The 21,622-nt window shown below is 38.5% G+C and overlaps 2 protein-coding genes across 2 annotated transcripts in view; both read left to right on the top strand.

Moving 5' to 3' along the window:
• The window catches only part of LOC116979505 (serine-rich adhesin for platelets-like), a 1,930,096-nt gene that overhangs the window by 1,750,467 nt on the left and 158,007 nt on the right, over positions 1-21,622 (top strand). The window lies entirely within an intron of this gene.
• LOC116980021 (integumentary mucin C.1-like) overlaps positions 1-21,622 on the top strand; it is a 95,692-nt gene that overhangs the window by 14,374 nt on the left and 59,696 nt on the right. The window contains exons 4-14 of the mRNA XM_033032090.1: positions 5,016-5,111; positions 8,708-8,803; positions 9,486-9,545; positions 10,488-10,583; positions 12,644-12,739; positions 13,401-13,460; positions 14,403-14,498; positions 17,310-17,369; positions 18,312-18,407; positions 20,508-20,603; positions 21,265-21,324. Of these exons, the coding sequence (XP_032887981.1) occupies positions 5,016-5,111; positions 8,708-8,803; positions 9,486-9,545; positions 10,488-10,583; positions 12,644-12,739; positions 13,401-13,460; positions 14,403-14,498; positions 17,310-17,369; positions 18,312-18,407; positions 20,508-20,603; positions 21,265-21,324 (912 nt within the window). The remainder of the gene's footprint in view (positions 1-5,015; positions 5,112-8,707; positions 8,804-9,485; positions 9,546-10,487; positions 10,584-12,643; positions 12,740-13,400; positions 13,461-14,402; positions 14,499-17,309; positions 17,370-18,311; positions 18,408-20,507; positions 20,604-21,264; positions 21,325-21,622) is intronic.

Raw genomic sequence — 21,622 nt, 5'->3', positions numbered from 1 at the left:
TTGTTATCCATACAATTATTTGTTGAGTTCTTGGTAACATTACATCTCATCAGTTATAGTTAATGTAGTTTATTTTTAATATCATGGATGTCTATTTGTTTGGAAAACACTAGCAGATCGATTGCGCCAGTTACCACTTACATGATCGCATGATGTTAATATGCATCATCAGATTAAACAAAAAATAATAAGCTTGAACATGCAGGGACATTTTACAAGTGTAGCAATGAGAGTGCTGCCATGTATTTAAACTGATATTTCTCTGTATATGTGAAGATCCAACAATTTCTGCAACCACAGAAGAAAGCACGTCCACAGACCAAAGTACAACAATAACCTCTTATACAACAGAATCAACATCAACATCAACAGGTACCAGATGCATTATTACAACTTGTACTCCAAATCTGGGCAAATGATCAAGCTTGTCTTGTCAACCATCCTTAGACTCAGACAGCAATTATGTCACACAGAATGGAAATAGTCTCTATGGCCCAATATGTCCAAGACACGGATGATCAGCCATTGAATCGAGCTCTATTTGACAATGGCAGTTCTATATCCCTCTAATTTATTTCACATGTTTAATTTCCACATACTTTAGGAAACAAAAGAGTGTTTAATTCACTTTCAATTTCCATTAATGTCACATCTTTATTTCATTCTCAGAACCAAGCACAACAACTGCCACTGCATCAACTACGTCCGCCACCAGCAGCGAAACAACAGGTACGAGGATAATGCAGCACCAGGATTCACTGATCAAACTTTTTAAAAATACATTATTTATCAACACGTGACAATCAATAATGGGTCGTAATCCATGACAGAAATATAATGATAACTTGAGTAGAATATTAGTTACACAAAAAAGCTGGAGAAACTCAGCTCGTGCAGCGGCATCTATGGAGCGAAGGAAAAAGACAACGTTTCGGGCCGAAACCCTTCTTCAGTAGAATAGAGTAGAGTAGAATATTGTTGCCTAACATCTGGAATTCACTTTGAAAAGTAGTCGCCATTGTAATCAACCCTATACCTCATGTAGAAATATCATAGAAGTAGTCAGAAAAGTCAATATTGAAAGTCAGACAATTATTAATTTAGAATAGAATAGTTTCTTTATTGTCATTGTAACATGAACCATGTACAACGAAATTGTAAAATGTCAGCCAGTCAGTGCACCATTCAAACATTTCTAAAAGCTAACGATACATACAAGGTAAAATATTTAAAAAAAGATAAACAACTAAAATAAATATCATAAAAATAGCACGCATAAACACCCAGCCCTACATCCTTCTGTCGATTTCACAGTCTCTTAGTATGTATCGCCCCTGCGTTCCTTGGCGGCTACATTTAGTGCCTTTATAGCAGTGGGGTAAAAACTGTTTTTAAGTCTGTTTGTCCTTGTCCTTGTAGATCTGTACCGTCTGCCTGACGGTAACAGTTCAAACAGGGAGTGTCCGGGGTGGGAAATGTCCTTTATAATACTCTGGGATTTTTTGATGCAGCGGGAACTGTGTAAGTCCTCCAAGGTAAGGAGAGGGCAGCCGACAATCCTCTGGGCGTTGTCAATGGCCCTCTGGAGCGCTTTCCTCTGAGCCGCTGTGCAGCTGGTGTACCATACGCATACACAGTATGTTAGGATGCTCTCAATGGAGCACCGATAAAAGGACAGCAGCAGTCTCTGAGTGATGTTATTCTTCCTGAGCACCCTCAGGAAGTGCAGTCTCTGCTGGACCTTTTTCAGCAGCGCAGAGGTGTTCACGCTCCACGTCAGGTCCTCCTCAATATGGATTCCCAGGAAGCGGAAATCCGCCACCCTCTCCACACAGTCCCCTCTGATAATTAATGATACCATGTCCATTTTATTCTTTCTGAAGTCTATTATTATTTCCTTTGTCTTTAAGGTGTTGAGGAGCAGGTTATTTTCTCCACACCACACTGTCAGCTGCTCCACCTCATCCCGGTAGGCGTACTCGTCCCCCCCGGAGATGAGTCCCACCACCGTAGTGTCATCCGCAAATTTGACAATGGTGTTGCTGTGGTGGGCGGGGGTGCAGTCATGTGTGTAGATGGTGTAGAGCAGGGGGCTCAGCACGCAGCCCTGTGGAGAGCCGGTACTGAGGCTGAGGGCCGTGGATGTGTGATGGCCCACTCTGACTCTCTGGCTGCGACCCGACAGGAAGCTATTTATCCACATGAAGGTGGAGTGTGGAAGTCCCAAGTCCCCCAGTTTGTCCACCAGTTTGTGGGGAAGGATGGTATTAAAGGCAGAGCTGTAGTCCACAAAGAGCATCCGCACGTAGCTCCCCCGCTGCTCCAGGTGGGACAGTGCAGCATGGAGAGCTGTGGCTACAGCGTCCTCTGTAGATCTATTCGCTCTGTACGCAAACTGGTGGGGGTCAAAGCTTCGGGGCAGGAGTGATGTGATGTGACCCCGGACCAGTTTTTCAAAACACTTCATCACCACTGGTGTGAGTGCGACTGGCCGGTAGTCGTTGAGGCTGGAAATGTGGGTTTTTTTGGGCAAGGGGACTATGGTTGCGGACTTCAGACAGGGTGGAACAGTGGACTGGGCCAGAGACTGGTTGAAAATCCTCGTACAGACTCCAGCCAGCTGGTCAGCGCAGTCCTTCAGCACGCGTCCAGAGACGCCGTCGGGTCCAGTAGCCTTCCTTGGATTGATGGCCCGCAGCGTTCGCCTCACCTCATGCTCCTCTATCTTGAGGGTTAGGCTGCTGTGGACCATGTGGTGTGATGTGGCTGTCTCGGGTGGCTCCACTTCAAAGCGAGCAAAGAAGAGGTTCAGCTCCTCTGCCAACGAGGCGTCACCTTCAGCAGCTCCAAGGTTGGTCTTGTAGTTGGTGAGATACTGGATCCCCAGCCACACCTGCCTGCTGTTGTTACTGTCCAGGTGGTCCTCTATCTTCCTCCTGTAGTCTGATTTGGCCTCTCTGATGCCTCTCTTCAGGTTAGCTCGGGCCGTGCTGTATAAAGCCCTATCGCCAGACCTAAAAGCGGTGTTCCTCTCTTTTAACAGCTGCTGGACCTCCCGGGTCATCCAGGGCTTCTGGTTGGGGTAGACCCGGATGCGTTTGTCCACTGTGACCGTGTCCATGCAGTTTTTAATGTAACACAGTACACTGTCTGTGAACACCTCCAGGTCCCGGTGTTCAAACACATCCCAGTTGGTCCTGTCGAAGCAGTCCTGCAGCTGCTGAGATGCACCATCAGGCCAGGTTGTGATGGTCTTTGTGATTTGTGTAGGAGCGGTTTTCCTGAGGGGGGCATATGCAGGAATTAAAAACAGGGAGATATGGTCCGACTGACCCAGGTGTGGTAGTGGTCTAGCCCTGTAGCCCAGCTTGATGTTGGAGTAGACCTTGTCCAGTGTGTTAGCTCCTCTTGTAGCACATTTAACATGCTGGTAGAATTTGGGGAGCATTTTCTTCAAGTCCGCATGGTTAAAGTCCCCTGCTATGATGTGAACACCATCAGGATATATGCTCTGTTGACTGCTAGTGCTACCATACAAATATCCGATAGCCGAGTTAGCATTGGCATCCGGTGGTATGTACACAGCAGTTATCATGACAACAGTAAACTCTCTAGGGAGATAAATGGGCCTGCATTTAACAGTCACATACTCCAGGTTCGGGGAGCAGTGACTGTCCACAATCACTGTGTTTGTACACCAGGTGTTGTTCACGTACACACAGAGCCCTCCACCTCTGCTCTTACCGGAGTCTCTTGTCCTGTCATGACGCTGTGCTGTGTAGCCTGCTAGCTCGATAGCAGAGTCCGGAATGAAAGAATGAAGCCAGGTCTCCGTGATCAACAGGATACAGCTGTCCTTCACGGCGTTGTTAGCTGCAGTCTGCAGCCTCAGTTCGTCCATCTTGTTAGCGAGGGATCTGGCGTTCGTGAGAAACAGGCTGGGAAGCGGTGGTTTCAGTGGCTGCCTCCGTAGCCTGACCAGAGCACCGGCCCTGCCGCCTCGCTTTTGCCTTCTCTCTCTGCGCCGCCTTCGCCTCCTCCCCGCGGGGATGGTGATCCACGGAGAGTCGGGGCTCCTCGCTATGTCCGCCGGGATCTTGTATGAGCGGACAAACTCGGCGGTAACCCCCCGTTCGCGACCGGCTCCAATCCTAAGAAGATCCTGCCGGCCGTAGACGTTGTTCGCCCGACAGTAAGTACACAGGGCACAAAACAACACGCACACATACACAAAAAACACGAAGCACTGACCGGGAGGACATCGAGCCGCTGCAACTGTGTGCGCCGCCAATAATTATTATTATTATCATGGATGCTTCTTTATTTGGAAAATATCAGTAGATCAAATGCACCAGTTACAACTGACATGATTGTATGTTGCTAATACACATCATCAGAACAAAAGATCTAATAATTAATCTCAGTTTAGAATTGTACTCCAAATCTGGGCATGGGAAATTTGGAATTATTGATTAAATTTGTCTTGTCAACCCCTCCTAGACTTAGAGTAATTGTGTCAATCCGAATGGAAATAATCTCCACGGTCCAATATGTCCAATATAATGAGCCATTGAAGCCAGCTCCATTTGCCCACGACGGTTCCATATCACTTTAAACTTTCTAATCCATTCATCTGTCCCTTTTAAATAATATAACTGTTCTTGTCACACCCACTTCATATGGATGCTTGCTCCAGAAAACCCATGTTCTTTGAAATCTAGGTAACATTACATCTCATCAGTTATAGTTTATGTTGGAATATCATGCAAGCAGTCAAATAAGCCAATCATCAGGCAATTATTTGTTTATTATTTGTTAACATCATCAATGCTTATTTGTTTGGGAATATAGTAGCAGATCCAATGTACCAGTTACCACTTGCATGATTGTACAATGTTAATATGCATCATCAGATTTTTTTAAAACCCATCTTCTTGAACATCCAGGGGCATTTTATGTGTAGCCATGAGTATGCTGCCATGTATTTTAACTGATATTTCTCTGCAAATGTGAAGATTCGACAATTTCTACAACCACAGAAGAAAGCACATCCACAGACCAAAGTACAATGATGACCTCTTATACAAGTGAATCAACATCAACAGAGACTGGTAACATAAATTACAAGTCGTACTCCAAATCTGGGCAAGGGATATTTGGAAATAATAATACAAATGTCTTTTCAACCTTCATTAGACTTACAGAGCAAATATGTCTCACATAATGAAAATATTCTCAAGGCAAATAGGCCCAAGCCACGGATGATCAGCCATTGAAGCTAGCTCCATTTGCCCACGGCAGATCCATGTAACTCACCAATCCATTCACCTGTGTAAATCTCTTTTAAATTATATAATTGTTCCTGCCTAAACCGCATCATCTGGATGCTTGCTCCATACACCCATCACCCTCTGTGAAAAAAGATCAGTTAATCCAATTAATTAAAGGTAACTACGGGAAGGGAATGTTAAATCTAACAGGAAATGCTCAATCCAATTTACATACACAAATTCTATATTTTCAGTTCAAGACTACTACATTAAACATTGTGCAATAACATGGTGACAATGCCATGCATAACACAGATTTAAAAATTCCTTAAATAATTTTTCATGATTCCTAATTTTCATCAGAACTCCAATGCAATTATTTGTTGGATTCTTGGTAAGATTTCTTCTCATCAGTTTAATTTTCACTGCTGCAGTTTATATGCTTTATGAAACAATGTGTCCAATTTACTTTCCATTTCCACTGCAATTTTCATTGATATCACATGGATAATTCTATGTTTGCAAAATAGCACCCTATCCCCTGCACCCAGATATCACCTACATGATTGCATGTTGCAAATATGCATCCTCTCGTCAGTTTAATTTTCACTGTTGTACTTCGCATGCTTTATGAAACAAAAAGAGTACAATTTCCTTTCAATAATCCATTGATGTCACATCCTCATTTCATTCTCAGAACCAAGTACAACAACTGCCATTGCATCGACTACATCCGCCATTAGCAGCGAAACAACAGGTACTAGGATGATCCAGCACTAGGATTCACTGATCAAACTTTAAAAAAAATCTTACACTCTTCTTCTTTCGTGTGGCGTGCACAGCCTAAAGTTGTAGGACAACTTGTTCTATTTGATGGTACACAAAAATGCTGGAGAAACTCAGCGGGTGCAGCAGCATCTATGGAGCGCAGGAAATAGGCGACGTTTCGGGTCGAAACCCTTCTTCAGGCTGATGGGGGGTGGGGGGGAGAAGGGAGGAAAAAGGGAGGAGGAGGAGCCCGAAGGCGGGGGGATGGGAGGAGACAGCTCGAGGGTTAAGGAAGTGGAGGAGACAGCAAGGGCTAGCAAAATTGGGAGAATTCAATGTTCATGCCACCGGACGCAAACAACCCAGGCGGAATATGAGGTGCTGTTCCTCCAATTTCCGGTGTTAGTAGAAATATCATGCAAGTAGTCAAATAAGCCAATAATGAAAGTCAGGAAATTATTCATTTATTATTTGTTAATATCATGGATGCTTCTTTGTTTGAAAAATAGCAGCAGTTCAAATGCTCCAGTTACTGCATTATTACATGATGTCAATATGCATCATCAGATTAAAAAACAAATAATTAATGTCACCTAGGACCTCCAATTTTGCTAGCCCTTGCTGTCTCTTCCCCTTCCATAACCCTCGAGCTGTCTCCTCCCATCCCCCCGCCCTCGGGCTCCTTCTCATCACTTTTTCCTTCCTTCTCCCCCCCACCCCCCATCAGTCTGAAGAATGTTTTTGACCCGAATCGTTGCCTATTTCCTTCGCTCCATAGATGCTGCTGCACCCGCTGAGTTTCTCCAGCATTTTTGTGTACCTTCGATCTTCCAGCATCTGCAGTTCCTTCTTGAACACTTGTTCTATTTGATCTTCTGTTTGTGCACGTCGAGTTGATTGCATTAGTCGAAACAAGGCGGACCACGTGAAGGTTTCAATCTTCCACCCCAATCTTACACTATCACAACGTGACAATCAATAATGCATTTGTAATTGATGACAGAAGTAGAATTTTATTGCCTAACATCTTTAACTCACTTTGAAAAGCAGTCGCCATTTTAAACAACCCAATTGATTAAGTAGAAATATCATGCAAGTAGTCAAATAAGCCAATAATGAAAGTCAGGAAATTATTCATTTATTATTTGTTAATATCGTGGATGCTTCTTTGTTTGAAAAATAGCAGCAGTTCAAAAGCTCCAGTTACTGCATTATTGCATGATGTCAATATGCATCATCAGATTAAAAAACAAATAATTAAAGTCACCTAGGACCTCCAAGAACATTTTAGTGTATTTTAACTTATATTTAAATTACAACATGTACTACAAATATTTGCAACTGTGTCAAGCAAATGTAAATAGTCTCTATGGCTCAATATGTCCAAGCTACGGTTGATCAGCCATTGAAGCTAGCTCCATATCACTCTAAAACATTCCAATCCATGCACCTGTCCAAATCTTTTCTAAATAATATCATTGTTCCTGCCTCAACCACATCATGTGGATGCTTGCTCCATTCATTCATCACCCTCGGTGAAAAAGTTCAGAACAGGTTCTCATTATATCTATATCCGTAAATCAGTGCCCCACAATACTACATACCCAACCTGGGTAAAGAATCTGTTCATTCACACCTCTATTTCAACATGATTTACACAAATCTATCAGATCAACCTTCATCATCCTTCAATCGGAGAAATAAAGTATAGCCTGCCCAACATTTGTGTGCAGATCAGCACTTTGTACTGGTTATACTGAAACATATTGCAGTTTTGTACAAAATGCTGGCCTTGAAAAACAATACTAAAATGAACTAGCCAAATTTCAGATAGCTAGGGATATTTGGAAGAGTTATGGACTTGTGCAAAATGATTTTCATGCAGTTGATTGGTCAGAAAGGGCTAGATTATTTAGGTAACTATGGATAGAGAATTATAAATTTAACACCTAATGCTCAATAACATTTGCATGCACAATTTCAGTATTTTCAGTTGAAGACAACTGCATTAAACATTGTACCATAACGTGGTGACAAATCAAAGCAGAACACTGAGAAAAAAATAATTTAAAGTGATTTATCATAATTGCTAGGTATCTTTAGAACTCTAAATGTTATCCATGCAATTATTCATTGAATTCTTGGTAACATTACATCTCATCAGTTATAATTTATGTAGGTTATTTGTTAATATCATGGATGGTTATTTGTTTGGAAAATACCAGCAAATCCATTGCACCTGTTACCACTTACATGTTTAAACAAAAAATAATATCAGCTTGGACATCCAGGTACATTTTACATGTGTAGCTGAAAACTCGAGTAGAATATTGTTGCCTAACATCTGGAATTCACTTTGAAAAGTCGTCGACATTGTAATCAGCCCTATAGTTTATATAGAAATGTCATACAAGTAGTCATAAAAGTCAATAATGTAAGTCAGACAATTATTAATTTACCATTTCTATTATCGTGGATGCTTCTTTGTTTGGAAAATATGTCAATCAAATGCACCAGTTACAACTTACATGATTGTATGTCACTAATACACGTCATCAGATTAAAAAATATATATTTAATGTCAGTTTAGAATTCCAGTGACATTTTACAAGTCTAGTCATGAGAGTGCTGCCATGTATTTTAACTGATATTTCTCTGCATATGTGAAGGTTCGCCAATTTCTGCAACCACAGAATTAAGCACATCCACAGACCAAAGTACAATGACAACCCCTTATACAACTGAATCAACATCAACAGAGACAGGTACCATAAATTACAACTTGTACTCCAAATCTGGGCATGAGTAATGTGATGTTTGGTGGACTGTATGGGGTGGGAGGACCTGTTGCTCCTCCCATGCAACAGGTGGCGCTTCACAGGACAAAGGGAGATGTCTTGTATATAGTTATCCTGTCTGTAGAAAGTCTGTGTGTGCTGCCAGCATTAAAGTAATGTAAGAAAGTCTTCTGTTTGGAAATATTGATTAAACTTGCCTTGTCAACCCCCCTTAGACTTAGAGAGTCATTGTGTCAATCAGAATGGAAATAATCTCCACGGTCCAATATGTCCAAGCCACGGATGATCAACCATTGAAGTTAGCTCCATTTGCCCACGATGGTTCCATATTACTCTAAACTTTCGAATCCATGCATCTGTCCAAGTCTCTTTTAAATAATATAATTGTTATTATCTCAACCACTTTATATGGATGCTTACTCCATTTACCCATCACCTCTGTGAAAAATATCATTTTTCATGATTCCAAATTTTCATCAGAACTCCAATGATTAACCACGCAATCATTCATTGAATCCTTGGAAGCATTACTTCTCATCAGTTTAATTTTCCATGTTGCACTTGACATGCATTATGCTGCACTTGACATGCATTATGAAACAATTTCCTTTCAATATCCATTGATGTCACATCTTCATTTCATTCTCAGAACCAAGCACAACAACAGCCACTGCATTGACTACGTCCGCCACCAGCAGCAAAACAACAGGTACTGGGATGATGCAGCACCAGCATTCACTGATCAGAATTTAAAAACATATCTTACTTATCAACACGTGACAATCAATAATCCAGTTGTAATTGATGACAGAATTGATGGTAGAATTTTATTGCCTAACATCTTTGAAAAGCAGTCGCCATTTTAAACAACCCAATAGATTAAGTAGAAATATCATGCCAGTAGTCAAATAATCCAATAATGAAAGTCAGGATATTATTCATTTATTATTCGTTAATATCGTGGATGCTTCTTTGTTTGAAAAATAGCAGCAGATTAAATGCTCCAGGTACTAGTTACATGATTGCATTATGTCAATATGCATCATCAGATTAAAAAAAACAATAATTAAAGACATCTTGGACTACCACAGGACATTTTACTGTATATATTTACATATTTAAATTACAAATCGTACTCCAAATCTGGGCAAGAGTAATTTGGAAATAATAATTAAACTTGTCTGGTCAAGCCCTCTTAGACTCAGAGAATAATTGTGTCAATCAGAAGGATGATGTCACATCTTCATTTCTTTCTCAGAACCAAGCACTTCAACTGCCACTGCATCTTACTTATTTTACTTACCACCACATGACAATCAATATTACTGTCGGAATGGATGACAGAAAAAGATTGATAACTGGTGTAGATTTTTTTGTACACCATCTTGCTTTCACTTTGATAAGCAGTTCACCTTGTAATCAACCCAATAGTTTAAGTAGGAATACCATGCAAGTTGTCAAATAAGCCACTAATTAAAGTCTGGCAATTATTCATTTATAACTTGTTAATATCATGGAAGCTTCTTTTTTGGGGTATAACAGCAGATCCAATGCATCAGTTACTACTTACATGATTGCCTGCTGCTTATAAAAGTTTCACCATGAGTGTGCTGTCATGTATTTTAACTAATTTTTCTCTGCATATGCGAAGATTCAACAACTTCTGCAACCACAGAAGAAAGCACATCCACAGACCAAAGTATAACGATAACCTCTTATACAACAGAATCAACATCAACAGAGACAGGTACCATCAATCACATCTAGTGCACCAGATTTGGGCAAGGGAAATTTAGAAATAATGGTAAAACTTATATTGTCAACCCCTCTTCGACTCAAAGAGTAATTTGTGTCATACAGAATGAAAATAGTCTCTACGGCCCAATATGTCCACTGCGGCTAGCTCCACTTGCCCGCAGTGATTCAATATCATTCTAAAATTTTCCAATCCATGCACCTGTCCAAATCGCTTTTAAATAATATCATTCTTCCTGCCTCAACCACTTCATCTGGATGCTTGCTCCATACATCCATCACACTCGGTGAAAAAGATCTGATCAGGTCCTTATTATATCTATTCCATCTAACCCTACAACACTCGATACCCAACCTGGGTAAAGACTCTGTTCATTCAAACTTCTATTTCAACATGAATTACACAAATCTAACAGATCAACCTTCATCCTCCTTCAAACCAAGAAATAAAGTAAAGCCTGCGCAACATATGTGTGCAGATCAGCTTTTATACTGGTTATATCCTCAAACATATTACAGTTTTGTACAAAGTGCTGGCCTTGAAAAACAATATTAAAATGAACTAGCCACATTCCAGATAGCTAGGGATATTCGGAAGAGTTATTGACTTGTATAAAAAATGATTTCAGTTGATTGGTCAGAAAGGGCATGATTATTTAGGTAACTATGGAGAGAGAATGATAAATCTAACAGCTAATGCTCAGTCAAATTTGCATGCACAACTTCAGTATTTTCAGTTGAAGACAACTGCATTAAACATTGTACCATAACGTGGTGACAAATCAAAGCCACTGAGAAAAAAATTATATTAAGTAATTTATCATAATTCGTGTGAACTGTGAGGAGGATGCTATGAGAATCCACTTTGGTAGCAAAAACAGGAAGGCAGATTACTATCTAAATGGCGTCAAGTTGGGAAAAGGGGAAGTACAACAGGATCTGGGGGTCCTTGTACATCAGTCTATGAATGTAAGCATGCTGGTACAGCAGACGGTGAAGAAAGCAAATGGCATGTTGGCATTTATAACAAGAGTTGTATAGAATCCTAGTGACACCACACCTGGAGTATTGTCTGCAATTTTGGTCCCCTATTTTAAGGAAGGACATTCTTGCAATTGAGGGAGTGCAGCGTACGTTTACAAGGTTAATTCCCGGGATGGCGGGGCTGTCGTAAGCTGAGAGAATGGGTTCTCTGGATGCTTTCATGAGATAACTAGATAGGGCTCTTAAAAATGCAGTTGATTGGTCAGAAAGGGCTAGATTATTTAGGCAACTATGGATAGAGAATTATAAGTTTAACACCTAATGCTCAACAACATTTGCATGCACAATTTCAGTATTTTCAGTTGAAGACAACTGCATTAAACATTGTACCATAATGTGGTGACAAATCAAAGCAGAACACTGAGAATAAAATTATTTAAAGTAATTAATCATAATTGCTAGGTATCTTTAGAACTCTAAATGTTATCCATGCAATTATTCGTTGAATTCTTGGTAACATTACATCTCATCAGTTATAGTTTATGTAGGTTATTTGTTAATATCATGGATGGTTATTTGTTTGGAAAACACCAGCAAATCCATTGCACCAGTTAAAACTTACATGTTTGCATGATGTTAATATGCATCATCAGATTAAACAAAAAATAATATCAGCTTGGACATCCAGGTACATTTTACAAGTGTAGCTGAAAACTCGAGTAGAATATTGTTGCCTAACATCTGGAATTCACTTTGAAAAGTCGTCGACATTGTAATCAACCCTATAGTTTATATAGAAGTGTCATACAAGTAGTCATAAAAGTCAATAATGTAAGTTAGACAATTATTAATTTAGCATTTCTATTATCGTGGATGCTTCTTTGTTTGGAAAATATGTCGATCAAATGCACCAGTTACAACTTACATGATTGTATGTCACTAATACACGTCATCAGATTAAATAAATAAATTATTTAATATCAGCTTAGAATTCCAGTGACATTTTACAAGTCTAGTCATGAGAGTGCTGCCATGTATTTTAACTGATATTTCTCTGCATATGTGAAGGTTCGCCAATTTCTGCAACCACAGAATTAAGCACATCTACAGACCAAAGTACAATGACAACCCCTTATACAACTGAATCAACATCAACAGAGACAGGTACCATAAATTACAACTTGTACTCCAAATCTGGGCATGAGTAATGTGATGTTTGGTGGACTGTATGGGGTGGGAGGACCTGTTGCTCCTCCCATGCAACAGGTGGCACTTCACAGGACAAAGGGAGATGTCTTGTATATAGTTATCCTGTCTGTAGAAAGTCTGTGTGTGCTGCCAGCATTAAAGTAATGTAAGAAAGTCTTCTGTTTGGAAATATTGATTAAACTTGCCTTGTCAACCCCCCTTAGACTTAGAGAGTCATTGTGTCAATCAGAATGGAAATAATCTCCACGGTCCAATATGTCCAAGCCACGGATGATCAACCATTGAAGTTAGCTCCATTTGCCCACGATGGTTCCATATTACTCTAAACTTTCGAATCCATGCATCTGCCCAAGTCTCTTTTATATAATATAATTGTTATTATCTCAACCACGTTATATGGATGCTTGCGCCATATACCCATCACCTCTGTGAAAAAGATCATTTTTCATGATTCCTAATTTTCATCAGAACTCCAATGATTAACCACGCAATTATTCATTGAATCCTTGGAATCATTACTTCTCATCAGTTTAATTTTTCATGCTGCACTTGACATGCATTATGAAACAATTTCCTTTCAATATCCATTGATGTCACATCTTCATTTCATTCTCAGAACCAAGCACAACAACTGCCACTGCATTAACTACGTCCGCCACCAGCAGCAAAACAACAGGTACTGGGATGATGCAGCACCAGCATTCACTGATCAGAATTTAAAAACATATCTTACTTATCAACACGTGACAATCAATAATCCAGTTGTAATTGATGACAGAATTGATGGTAGAATTTTATTGCCTAACATCTTTGAAAAGCAGTCGCCATTTTAAACAACCCAATAGATTAAGTAGAAATATCATGCAAGTAGTCAAAGAATCCAATAATGAAAGTCAGGATATTATTCATTTATTATTCGTTAATATCGTGGATGCTTCTTTGTTTGAAAAATAGCAGCAAATTAAATGCTCCAGGTACTAGTTACATGATTGCATTATGTCAATATGCATCATCAGATTAAAAAAAACAATAATTAAAGACATCTTGGACTTCCACAGGACATTTTACTGTATATATTTACATATTTAAATTACAAATCGTACTCTAAATCTGGGCAAGAGTAATTTGGAAATAATAATTAAACTTGTCTGGTCAAGCCCTCTTAGACTCAGAAAATAATTGTGTCAATCAGAAGGATGATGTCACATCTTCATTTCTTTCTCAGATCCAAGCACTTCAACTGCCACTGCATCTTACTTATCTTACTTACCACCACATGACAATCAATATTACTGTCGGAATGGACGACAGAAAAAGATTGATAACTGGTGTAGATTTTTTTGTACACCATCTTGCTTTCACTTTGATAAGCAGTTCACCTTGTAATCAACCCAATAGTTTAAGTAGGAATACCATGCAAGTTGTCAAATAAGCCAATAATTAAAGTCTGGCAATTATTCATTTATTATTTGTTAATATCATGGAAGCTTCTTTTTTGGGGTATAACAGCAGATCCAATGCATCAGTTACTACTTACATGATTGCCTGCTGCTTATAAAAGTTTCACCATGAGTGTGCTGTCATGTATTTTAACTAATTTTTCTCTGCATATGCGAAGATTCAACAACTTCTGCAACCACAGAAGAAAGCACATCCACAGACCAAAGTATAACGATAACCTCTTATACAACAGAATCAACATCAACAGAGACAGGTACCATCAATCACATCTAGTGCACCAGATTTGGGCAAGGGAAATTTAGAAATAATGGTAAAACTTATCTTGTCAACCCCTCTTCGACTCAAAGAGTAATTTGTGTCATACAGAATGAAAATATTCTCTACGGCCCAATATGTCCACTGCGGGCTAGCTCCACTTGCCCGCAGTGATTCAATATCATTCTAAAATTTTCCAATCCATGCACCTGTCCAAATCGCTTTTAAATAATATCATTCTTCCTGCCTCAACCACTTCATCTGGATGCTTGCTCCATACATCCATCACACTCGGTGAAAAAGATCTGATCAGGTCCTTATTATATCTATTCCATCTAACCCTACAACACTAGATACCCAACCTGGGTAAAGACTCTGTTCATTCAAACTTCTATTTCAACATGAATTACACAAATCTAACAGATCAACCTTCATCCTCCTTCAAACCAAGAAATAAAGTAAAGCCTGCCCAACATATGTGTGCAGATCAGCTTTTATACTGGTTATATCCTCAAACATATTACAGTTTTGTACAAAGTGCTGGCCTTGAAAAACAATATTAAAATGAACTAGCCACATTCCAGATAGCTAGGGACATTCGGAAGAGTTATTGACTTGTATAAAAAATGATTTCAGTTGATTGGTCAGAAAGGGCATGATTATTTAGGTAACTATGGAGAGAGAATGATAAATCTAACAGCTAATGCTCAGTCAAATTTGCATGCACAACTTCAGTATTTTCAGTTGAAGACAACTGCATTAAACATTGTACCATAACGTGGTGACAAATCAAAGCCACTGAGAAAAAAATTATATTAAGTAATTTATCATAATTCGTGTGAACTGTGAGGAGGATGCTATGAGAATCCACTTTGGTAGCAAAAACAGGAAGGCAGATTACTATCTAAATGGCGTCAAGTTGGGAAAAGGGGAAGTACAACGGGATCTGGGGGTCCTTGTACATCAGTCTATGAATGTAAGCATGCTGGTACGGAGACAGTGAAGAAAGCAAATGGCATGTTGGCATTTATAACAAGAGTTGTATAGAATCCTAGTGAGACCACACCTGGAGTATTGTCTGCAATTTTGGTCACCTATTTTAAGGAAGGACATTCTTGCTATTGAAGGAGTGCAGCGTACGTTTACAAGTTAATTCCCGGGATGGCGGGGCTGTCGTATGCTGAGAGAATGGGTTCTCTGGATGCTTTCAAGAGATAACTAGATAGGGCTCTTAAAAATGCAGTTGATTGGTCAGAAAGGGCTAGATTATTTAGGTAACTATGGATAGAGAATTATAAATTTAACACCTAATGCTCAATAACATTTGCATGCACAATTTAAGTGTTTTCAGTTGAAGACAACTGCATTAAACATTGTACCATAACGTGGTGACAAATCAAAGCAGAACACTGAGAATAAAATTATTTAAAGTAATTAATCATAATTGCTAGTTATCTTTAGAACTCTAAATGTTATCCATGCAATTATTTGTTGAATTCTTGGTAACATTACATCTCATCAGTTATAGTTTATGTAGGTTATTTGTTAATATCATGGATGGTTATTTGTTTGGAAAATACCAGCAAATCCATTGCACCAGTTAAAACTTACATGTTTGCATGATGTTAATATGCATCATCAGATTAAACAAAAAATAATATCAGCTTGGACATCCAGGTACATTTTACAAGTGTAGCTGATAACTCGAGTAGAATATTGTTGCCTAACATCTGGAATTCACTTTGAAAAGTCGTCGACATTGTAATCAACCCTATAGTTTATATAGAAGTGTCATACAAGTAGTCATAAAAGTCAATAATGTAAGTCAGACAATTATTAATTTAACATTTCTATTATCGTGGATGCTTCTTTGTTTGGAAAATATGTCGATCAAATGCACCAGTTACAACTTACATGATTGTATGTCACTAATACACGTCATCAGATTAAATAATTATTTAATATCAGCTTAGAATTCCAGTGACATTTTACAAGTCTAGTCATGAGAGTGCTGCCATGTATTTTAACTGATATTTCTCTGCATATGTGAAGGTTCGCCAATTTCTGCAACCACAGAATTAAGCACATCTACAGACCAAAGTACAATGACAACCCCTTATACAACTGAATCAACATCAACAGAGACAGGTACCATAAATTACAACTTGTACTCCAAATCTGGGCATGAGTAATGTGATGTTTGGTGGACTGTATGGGGTGGGAGGACCTGTTGCACCTCCCATGCAACAGGTGGCGCTTCACAGGACAAAGGGAGATGTCTTGTATATAGTTATCCTGTCTGTAGAAAGTATGTGTGTGCTGCCAGCATTAAAGTCATGTAAGAAAGTCTTCTGTTTGGAAATATTGATTAAACTTGCCTTGTCAACCCCCCTTAGACTTAGAGAGTCATTGTGTCAATCAGAATGGAAATAATCTCAACGGTCCTATATGTCCAAGCCACGGATGATCAACCATTGAAGTTAGCTCCATTTGCCCACGATGGTTCCATATTACTCTAAACTTTCGAATCCATGCATCTGTCCAAGTTTCTTTTATATAATATAATTGTTATTATCTCAACCACGTTATATGGATGCTTGCACCATATACCCATCACCTCTGTGAAAAAGATCATTTTTCATGATTCCTAATTTTCATCAGAACTCCAATGATTAACCACGCAATCATACATTGAATCCTTGGAATCATTACTTCTCATCAGTTTAATTTTCCATGCTGCACTTGACATGCATTATGAAACAATTTCCTTTCAATACCCATTGATGTCACATCTTCATTTCATTCTCAGAACCAAGCACAACAACAGCCACTGCATTGACTACGTCCGCCACCAGCAGCAAAACAACAGGTACTGGGATGATGCAGCACCAGCATTCACTGATCAGAATTTAAAAACATATCTTACTTATCAACACGTGACAATCAATAATCCAGTTGTAATTGATGACAGAATTGATGGTAGAATTTTATTGCCTAACATGTTTGAAAAGCTGTCGCCATTTTAAACAACCCAATAGATTAAGTAGAAATATCATGCCAGTAGTCAAATAATCCAATAATGAAAGTCAGGATATTAATCATTTATTATTCGTTAATATCGTGGATGCTTCTTTGTTTGAAAAATAGCAGCAGATTAAATGCTCCAGGTACTAGTTACATGATTGCATTATGTCAATATGCATCATCAGATTAAAAAAATAAATAATTAAAGGCATCTTGGACTTCCACAGGACATTTTACTGTATATATTTACATATTTAAATTACAAATCGTACTCCAAATCTGGGCAAGAGTAATTTGGAAATAATAATTAAACTTGTCTGGTCAAGCCCTCTTAGACTCAGAGAATAATTGTGTCAATCAGAAGGATGATGTCACATCTTCATTTCTTTCTCAGAACCAAGCACTTCAACTGCCACTGCATCTTACATATTTTACTTACCATCACATGACAATCAATATTACTGTCGGAATGGATGACAGAAAAAGATTGATAACTGGTGTAGATTTTTTTGTACACCATCTTGCTTTCACTTTGATAAGCAGTTCACCTTGTAATCAACCCAATAGTTTAAGTAGGAATACCATGCAAGTTGTCGAATAAGCCACTAATTAAAGTCTGGCAATTATTCATTTATAACTTGTTAATATAATGGAAGCTTCTTTTTTGGGGTATAACAGCAGATCCAATGCATCAGTTACTACTTACATGATTGCCTGCTGCTTATAAAAGTTTCACCATGAGTGTGCTGTCATGTATTTTAACTAATTTTTCTCTGCATAGGCGAAGATTCAACAACTTCTGCAACCACAGAAGAAAGCACATCCACAGACCAAAGTATAACGATAACCTCTTATACAACAGAATCAACATCAACAGAGACAGGTACCATCAATCACATCTAGTGCACCAGATTTGGGCAAGGGAAATTTAGAAATAATGGTAAAACTTATATTGTCAACCCCTCTTCGACTCAAAGAGTAATTTGTGTCATACAGAATGAAAATAGTCTCTACGGCCCAATATGTCCACTGCGGGCTAGCTCCACTTGCCCGCAGTGATTCAATATCATTCTAAAATTTTCCAATCCATGCACCTGTCCAAATCGCTTTTAAATAATATAATTCTTCCTGCCTCAACCACTTCATCTGGATGCTTGCTCCATACATCCATCACACTCGGTGAAAAAGATCTGATCAGGTCCTTATTATATCTATTCCATCTAACCCTACAACACTAGATACCCAACCTGGGTAAAGACTCTGTTCATTCAAACTTCTATTTCAACATGAATTACACAAATCTAACAGATCAACCTTCATCCTCCTTCAAACCAAGAAATAAAGTAAAGCCTGCGCAACATATGTGTGCAGATCAGCTTTTATACTGGTTATATCCTCAAACATATTACAGTTTTGTACAAAGTGCTGGCCTTGAAAAACAATATTAAAATGAACTAGCCACATTCCAGATAGCTAGGGATATTCGGAAGAGTTATTGACTTGTATAAAAAATGATTTCAGTTGATTGGTCAGAAAGGGCAAGATTATTTAGGTAACTATGGAGAGAGAATGATAAATCTAACAGCTAATGCTCAGTCAAATTTGCATGCACAACTTCAGTATTTTCAGTTGAAGACAACTGCATTAAACATTGTACAATAACGTGGTGACAATTCAAAGCAGGACACTGAGAAAAAAATTATATTAAGTAATTTATCATAATTCGTGTGAACTGTGAGGAGGATGCTATGAGAATCCACTTTGGTAGCAAAAACAGGAAGGCAGATTACTATCTAAATGGCGTCAAGTTGGGAAAAGGGGAAGTACAACGGGATCTGGGGGTCCTTGTACATCAGTCTATGAATGTAAGCATGCTGGTACAGCAGACAGTGAAGAAAGCAAATGGCATGTTGGCATTTATAACAAGTGGAATCGAATATAGGAGCAAAGAGGTCCTTCTGCAGTTGTATAGAATCCTAGTGAGGCCACACCTGGAGTATTGTCTGCAATTTTGGTCCCCTATTTTAAGGAAGTACATTCTTGCAATTGAGGGAGTGCAGCGTACGTTTACAAGGTTAATTCCCGGGATGGCGGGGCTGTCGTATGCTGAGAGAATGGGTTCTCTGGATGCTTTCAAGAGATAACTAGATAGGGCTCTTAAAAATGCAGTTGATTGGTCAGAAAGGGCTAGATTATTTAGGTAACTATGGATAGAGAATTATAAATTTAACACCTAATGCTCAATAACATTTGCATGCACAATTTCAGTGTTTTCAGTTGAATACAACTGCATTAAACATTGTACCATAACGTGGTGACAAATCAAAGCACAACACTGAGAATAAAATTATTTAAAGTAATTAATCATAATTGCTAGTTATCTTTAGAACTCTAAATGTTATCCATGCAATTATTTGTTGAATTCTTGGTAACATTACATCTCATCAGTTATAGTTTATGTAGGTTATTTGTTAATATCATGGATGGTTATTTGTTTGGAAAATATCAGCAAATCCATTGCACCAGTTAAAACTTACATGTTTGCATGATGTTAATATGCATCATCAGATTAAACAAAAAATAATATCAGCTTGGACATCCAGGTACATTTTACAAGTGTAGCTGATAACTCGAGTAGAATATTGTTGCCTAACATCTGGAATTCACTTTGAAAAGTCGTCGACATTGTAATCAACCCTATAGTTTATATAGAAATGTCATACAAGTAGTCATAAAAGTCAATAATGTAAGTCAGACAATTATTAATTTAACATTTCTATTATCGTGGATGCTTCTTTGTTTGGAAAATATGTCGATCAAATGCACCAGTTACAACTTACATGATTGTATGTCACTAATACACGTCATCAGATTAAATAAATAAATAATTTAATATCAGCTTAGAATTCCAGTGACATTTTACAAGTCTAGTCATGAGAGTGCTGCCGTGTATTTTAACTGATATTTCTCTGCATATATGAAGGTTCGCCAATTTCTGCAACCACAGAATTAAGCACATCCACAGACCAAAGTACAATGACAATCCCTTATACAACTGAATCAACATCAACAGAGACAGGTACCATAAATTACAACTTGTACTCCAAATCTGGGCATGAGTAATGTGATGTTTGGTGGACTGTATGGGGTGGGAGGACCTGTTGCTCCTCCCATGCAATAGGTGGCACTTCACAGGACAAAGGGAGATGTCTTGTATATAGTTATCCTGTCTGTAGAAAGTCTGTGTGTGCTGCCAGCATTAAAGTAATGTAAGAAAGTCTTCTGTTTGGAAATATTGATTAAACTTGCCTTGTCAACCCCCCTTAGACTTAGAGAGTCATTGTGTCAATCAGAATGGGAATAATCTCAACGGTCCTATATGTCCAAGCCACGGATGATCAACCATTGAAGTTAGCTCCATTTGCCCACGATGGTTCCATATTACTCTAAACTTTCGAATCCATGCATCTGTCCAAGTCTCTTTTATATAATATAATTGTTATTATCTCAACCACGTTATATGGATGCTTGCGCCATATACCCATCACCTCTGTGAAAAAGATCATTTTTCATGATTCCTAATTTTCATCAGAACTCCAATGATTAACCACGCAATCATACATTGAATCCTTGGAATCATTACTTCTCATCAGTTTAATTTTCCATGCTGCACTTGACATGCATTATGAAACAATTTCCTTTCAATATCCATTGATGTCACATCTTCATTTCATTCTCAGAACCAAGCACAACAACAGCCACTGCATTGACTACGTCCGCCACCAGCAGCAAAACAACAGGTACTGGGATGATGCAGCACCAGCATTCACTGATCAGAATTTAAAAACATATCTTACTTATCAACACGTGACAATCAATAATCCAGTTGTAATTGATGACAGAATTGATGGTAGAATTTTATTGCCTAACATCTTTGAAAAGCAGTCGCCATTTTAAACAACCCAATAGATTAAGTAGAAATATCATGCCAGTAGTCAAATAATCCAATAATGAAAGTCAGGATATTATTCATTTATTATTCGTTAATATCGTGAATGCTTCTTTGTTTGAAAAATAGCAGCAGATTAAATGCTCCAG

Source organism: Amblyraja radiata, chromosome 13, assembly GCF_010909765.2.
Source record: "Amblyraja radiata isolate CabotCenter1 chromosome 13, sAmbRad1.1.pri, whole genome shotgun sequence".
NCBI classification, from domain to species: domain Eukaryota; kingdom Metazoa; phylum Chordata; class Chondrichthyes; order Rajiformes; family Rajidae; genus Amblyraja; species Amblyraja radiata.
The sequence above is the reverse complement of the archived record's forward strand: the minus strand, read 5'-3'. Positions and strand labels throughout refer to the sequence as shown.